General features: G+C 28.7%; 1 protein-coding gene across 3 annotated transcripts; it reads left to right on the top strand.

The window, feature by feature from the left end:
* Positions 1-664: 664 nt before the first annotated feature.
* On the top strand, positions 665-4,507 carry LOC132745504 (delta and Notch-like epidermal growth factor-related receptor). 3 transcript variants are annotated; one of them, XM_060734453.1, is made up of 6 exons: positions 665-770; positions 1,931-2,072; positions 2,649-2,727; positions 2,944-3,014; positions 3,546-3,639; positions 3,878-4,507. In XM_060734453.1, the coding sequence occupies exons 1-6, from the start codon at positions 759-761 to the stop codon at positions 4,029-4,031; spliced, it is 552 nt and encodes a 183-aa protein (XP_060590436.1). In that variant the 5' UTR covers positions 665-758; the 3' UTR covers positions 4,032-4,507. The 3 variants fall into 3 exon arrangements, with proteins under 3 accessions (XP_060590436.1, XP_060590437.1, XP_060590438.1); XM_060734454.1 differs by lacking the exon at positions 665-770 and adding an exon at positions 1,547-1,649; XM_060734455.1 differs by lacking the exon at positions 665-770 and adding an exon at positions 1,554-1,703.
* The last annotated feature ends 1,692 nt before the right edge of the window (positions 4,508-6,199 follow it).

Genomic DNA, 6,199 nt, shown 5'->3' with positions numbered 1-6,199 from the left:
CAAACTTTTGTGATGAGTAAATGTGTTTCTGATATGCATGGCACGGCATCAAGGTCATTGATGGTTAAATCTCAGAAGTACACATTCATGTCCGCGCTGTGGAAGGAGATTGGCCTGTCCTCCAAGCTGCCTTGTTCATTTAGCAATTCAGAAAAATTTCACTTTTTTTTAATCTATACATGAGTAAAAGATGCAATTATATTAACGTCCAAACGGATTCTGAAGAAGAAAAATAAGCTAGTTATAATACCAGTGTGACTTAACATATAAATAACTGTTTGAAGGAATCAACTCTAACCAGTTGCAAATAAACATAGGTATTTTAAACATTTGATGTAAATTAAATAAGAAACCCTGTAAAGCAAATATAATCACATGTACTTAATACTATCAACATAAGTATTAAATGTACTATATACATGTACCTACTATTATATATCAGTTCGTTTTAAGATACCATTATTGTACCATCTCAAACGCTATACTAACTGATAAACAAACAAACTGATAAACTTTTACAATAACCTGTATAGACAGCTTATGTCACTGATAACGAAGATGTTGTATTATGTGGGATACCACTTAACTATTATACATTGTAAAATTAAAGTTGCATGCCTCCAGATAAGCCAAAATTTTTCCATAACATCAAACTTGATGTTAAGAAAAGTAAAAAGATTCAGTATTCAAGTAATAATTAACATGTTTTCTGCGGCTAATGACTAGTTTTGCAGTATTTGTTACAATATGTCTACCGCATGACTAAAGCGGTAAGGGTTTTTTTTTTAATTATTTTGAGCTCCCTTTAGTAATCTGCATAGATTGTAACTGCCGTTTGGAATATGTAAAGTACTTTATTTATTCACGTTGCAATATTTTTTTATCGTTTGCCTAAGTTAAATGTAGGTTTATGTAGCGTCTTTCTAGATAAAAGATGTCATGATGTTTTTTAACAAAGTTCAGTTGAATGTTAAAGAATTTTAAAATTAATCTATGATATTGTTGCATGAATATTGAATATAAGAACTGACTTTTTAAAGTGAATTGATCTATAATGTAAAGTCTGAAATACGATAAATAATCATGTTGAAAGCATTTTGTATTAGAACAAACCACGAAATGATTATATATATATAAATGTTCTTTGCATCTGTGAGATACAAGTTCCGATATTACATATATTTATATGGCAGATAATAATTGATGTAGAACATAATATTATTACTCATGTTATTTAAATGCTCATGCTGAATTATGTTAATCTTTGTCAACATTTTTTTCAAACATTATTTTATAATACTATACATTTCTGAATAAATATTTAGAGGGCCAATATGTGACCCATTTCTTTTGTTTTCATAAATATTTAAAATACTTAAAATTTGACCATTGTAAACCTATCCACTTGAAGATGAAGAAAAAAATATTTGTATACATTCGAACGCCAAAATGAATCATAAATTGGCAAAAACATCCAAAGTTTTTAACTCGTTTCACATTATCTTATTTTATCTTATCAATATGCTTAAGTATTGTAAGTAATCATGACCTCAAAAGTTTGTCCTATAAAGGAGAATGAAACGCAGTTATGAAGTTTTTGTTATGCAAGAATTATTGTTCGCTGGTACAAAAATAAATAATATGTCATGGTAAACAATTGATTGGGAAACAAAAACAATGGACGTTTTGTTTTGAAGCTGAATGTATAAATAGATTTAAAACTTGATAAAAATAAAAACAAAGTATTTTGACGATATATTACGATATGTATGGATATATAACTCATTTATATTAGTTTTGTAGGTAATTTATGGTCATTGTAGGTAATATATTTGTTGATGCAAACTCGTTTCAACAATTAAAACAGTGTGTGCGTATGAACAAAATATTATATTAAACATTTTTAACACGAGGACATTTATAATTCCAGATCGGAATTAGAAATTGTAATTCAAAAACAAATACAAAAGGGAATCTTTCCAAAATGAGGGAATCTGGTATTTATTTTACAATACTATTTACAGCATGTTTATGCTTTCAAATAAATGCGAAAGACGATGGTTCAATTTCAGGTAAGTTTGTTTGTTTATTGTTGTTTTTCTTTCTTCTTGTTCTTTCAAGAGCGCATGACGCATGCACAAAATAATTGATAAACAGTCACAACTTTACATAAAATATCATGATTGTCATTTGTTGCCAACGATTTGTGTTACTGTATACTTGATTTACTTATTTGCTTATTTTATTTGAATGTTCTAGATAATAGATACATTCTAAGTTACAATTCGTTCTTTAATATAACAATTTGTTACTTTATTTGTGCTCAATATATTATTGAACACACTCTTAATTGCAATTTTTCTTGAATGTAATCAATTTCTTATTTTATTGGTGCTCAATAAAAGATACACTCTAACTTCGTTCTTTAATATAATCAATTGTATAAACTTTTTCGTTAGATACAGCTTAACACCCATTAAATCTTTGTAAATGAAAATGTGTTAAAGACATCATCACTCAAGGCATAGTAACATCATTGGAAAAAACTAGGTATATCACACATATTAAAGTCATATGCATTTACTTTGTTTAATATATTCGTTTTGGTAATTAATCACTCCAACTACTCGATTTCTTGATTCTCACAGAAAACCCATGTGTTTTATCAAAATGTGATGCAAGGTCCAAATGTATTCTTATAGATAACGAAGATGGATATATCTGCAGGTAGTTATGCTCTTATTATCATTGTATTATCTTATTATGTGTGCACATTCAATGTAACAAAATGAAATGTAGATAAAATAACTGACAAAGGAGACATCACTGTATAACAATACTAATTTAATTCATCATTAAATGTTCAACATAGTTTTCTAAATGATTTAATAACCAGAAGGAGTGAACACATATTCATCGGTGCAATAATTTCTTACTTTTCAGCTGTCCAACTGGATGGCAAGGCAAATTCTGTGATGTAGCAGACAATCAAATAAACCAAGATGATATTTATGGTATGACTTTAATTATTTAATATATATTTCTTTATTTTATTACCAATTTGAAAGACCTTCAATAAACAAATTTCTTACAACCGTCTCAAGATATACTTACTATTTATCAAGCTGCATTATCGTTAGCTTACTGGGAAATATCAAAATGAAAAGTGATGTGTTATTCTGAATGGCCGATGGTCAGTTATCACCAGAACAACATTGACAATACATGTATATATGTTTTATTCTAACGTTTACATTTCAAAGCATTCTATTATGCTAGTAAACTCTGGTATCTAAGTAACAAGTCTATACTGAGTTTAACCAAGGTGACTAGAGAATAAAGAAAGCATTATTATCATATTATACAACATATTATCTGTCCGCTATCAGTTTTGAACACGGGCAGACTGGCCATGACCATTACTGGTCACAAAAATTTATCACTTCCGGTTAAATCAGGTGAAGTGTGAATTGTTTCAAAAATTGTTCATCATCATATTTCAAAATAGTTTTGTTAAACACGAGTTTCTTGTCTTTTATTTTCAGCGTTTCATACAAAACTTTATACCATATGTGGAGTATTGGGTAGCACAATAGTGATTCTAGCCGTCATACTTATTTATAATATAATTTATATTTGGTAAGATTTGATTTATTTAAATGTAACATAATATTTATTCTTATATTGTCGATCTTTGTGTTAACAGTTGATGCAAATCTGGCTTTTTATTTTCTGTTTCTTTTTCTGTTTTAGTAATGGTAAGTACGCATTAGTTCAGCAAAGCTAATGTACATGACTTCATATTAAAATGACCAGAATACTGTAATCATTATAAAAAAAAAACATCTTATAAATATGCTTTTCTATTTTCTTCTAGCAAACCCAGTCCGAAACGACAAAAGTACCTGAAAGAGCAGAAGAAAAACAGAAAATCACAAAATGACCTAAAAGAACAAAAGATTAACAGTGTATCAGTGATGATTGATGAAATGTATGGTTATCAACATGAAAAACAAACAAGTAGCTCGTAGACAACTGTACGTGCATGATATGGTAGGAGATGATCATAAAACGTAGCTGATTACCCTAATTAAAAGTTAGTTTCTATTCAAAAAATATAAAAAAATATATACACACGAGCTATAAGACACAATAAAAACCATCATTTTTAACCATGGTTCAAGAACTCATTGAACTTCACTTTGCTGAAGACTGTTATAGTCATGATTATGAGAGGGAAAAGACATGCCCGACAACGAAACCTTAACAAATGCTGTCCAACAAAACTAACTTTACCTGTGTAATTCAAAAAGCAATATTCTATTATGTGTACATTCGTCTTTATTTTCACTTACAGTTTCAATACTGCTATCATATCATACATTCTAAAGGCAATTTCTTTGTCAGTGATTTTATCACTTAAATTCATTGATGCATGTAACCAAACATTTCTTTCGTAGTATAAATTGTATAAACGTATAATAACACAAATACACTAAAACTAGAACCCTTGTTATGTTTTTATTTCTTAATTTGAAACAAAGCAAACTATCTTCTTTTTGAACTTTCCACTGCTTCGACTTACAAGCCGAATCCCTATAAACTTCGCCTTATTTGCGTAGACATTGATCTATCGTCAAAAGAAAAACGGCAAATCGATTTGCAGACATGTAGTGCTAGCGTTGTTAAATTGATTGATCAGATTTCAATCATTATCAAATTAAGTATTTATTGGTAGCGTAATTTATTAAATTATCATATAATGCTCGTTCATTCTGCCAGAGTTAAAGGATGTAGACCGTTCAGAAACCGCTTTTTAATTAGGGAATATCAAATTCCTTGACAACCTTATCTCTTGCGCATAGTAAACATGTCTCTTAATATTCGCGGTAATGAAAAGTAATATAATATCTACTCGTTACAATTCATTTATCAATCAAATTAAATGGCACGCAACATAAAGTTAATGTAATTATCTAATGACAATCAGACACTCGACGCTGTTAACTGGTGTGTTTAATTTTATGTTGTATTTTTAATATTCAGTTAATGAACACGGCATTTTATATGATATCCTAAGAAATGTTCACCAGATAGCTATTCCACTGTCAAAAATACCAAATAAAGCGAGTCATATATGTCATGACGAAAACCATTTGTATATAACCTTTTTCAAATTCATTACTTATGACTTATGCAAATCAAAACGGGTACAATATATCGAAAGAATGCAATAAACTTATGACTATTCAAGTTTCAAAACATTTGTTCTCTAAACGTATTAGCAATGCAAACACAAATTCATTCTTCTCAGGTTTTAATACATGTAGTTAAAGTTTATATATATTTTGTTTACTCCCCACATCAAGAAATACGATAATTATTCAACAGAAATTGACAGAATGATGAAAATCAGTAGAATTTATGTACATATATCTCATTAATTTATATTGTGTGCGTCGTTTTTTTTCTACAAAATTATTTCTTTAATAAAAATAAGATAGAATGTTTTGTAATTATATCGTCAGGTTTGTTCATACATCAAATAAACATGATATGATGTATGCTACGGATGCTATTGGTGTACCCCTGATCAAAATCATCCAGTTATCGCATAGACCTTTACGTCATACGTCATGTTTGCCTTCTCCTCATGCTCATAGTAAAGATAAACAGAATGTTCAATTTAAAATTTCACACGAACCCCTTGTCGTCTTTATCCCGATCAAGTTTAAAAAAAATGTTGTTTTTTTCAATAATAATTACATTTATTAAGGTCTACTTTAATTATTATGAAAAACAAGTCTCATTCGCATCATAGATATCACAGATAAATTAATAATTATGATAATTACCTAGGGAAAAATAATACAAAGTATGACTTATCCTATCAGTTGGCATGACGGTCGTTCAAAGAATAAGAACATAAATGGATAAAGATTGTGTTTCGTGAACAATACAATGAGCTGTCTTATTTTTATTATTATTTTTTTTTATTCTTGTTAAGATACATTTGAAATACAGAGATCATTGTAAGATATTGAAATAGTTAATGATATAATCAATGGGTACATTTATATACTATCCATGTAATTAAGATAATAAGCAAAGTTCTGACAGTTTTTACATACTCAACAGTGATAAGAACTAGGCTGATAAGTGGTGATAAACTTTACATCCACATGTATGTTAATTTCTA

This window comes from Ruditapes philippinarum, unplaced genomic scaffold (assembly GCF_026571515.1).
Source record: "Ruditapes philippinarum isolate M1 unplaced genomic scaffold, ASM2657151v2 ctg7853_1_1_1_1, whole genome shotgun sequence".
In the NCBI taxonomy this organism is placed as follows: domain Eukaryota; kingdom Metazoa; phylum Mollusca; class Bivalvia; order Venerida; family Veneridae; genus Ruditapes; species Ruditapes philippinarum.
This window is presented reverse-complemented; position numbering and strand designations above follow the sequence as displayed.

Excerpts from the sequence above, each read along its gene's own strand:
- LOC132745504 (XM_060734453.1), top strand. Across the intron at positions 3,015-3,545 it reads AAACCAAGATGATATTTATG|CGTTTCATACAAAACTTTAT; the intron begins GTATGACTTTAA and ends TTTTATTTTCAG. Across the intron at positions 3,640-3,877 it reads TATAATATAATTTATATTTG|CAAACCCAGTCCGAAACGAC; the intron begins GTAAGATTTGAT and ends ATTTTCTTCTAG.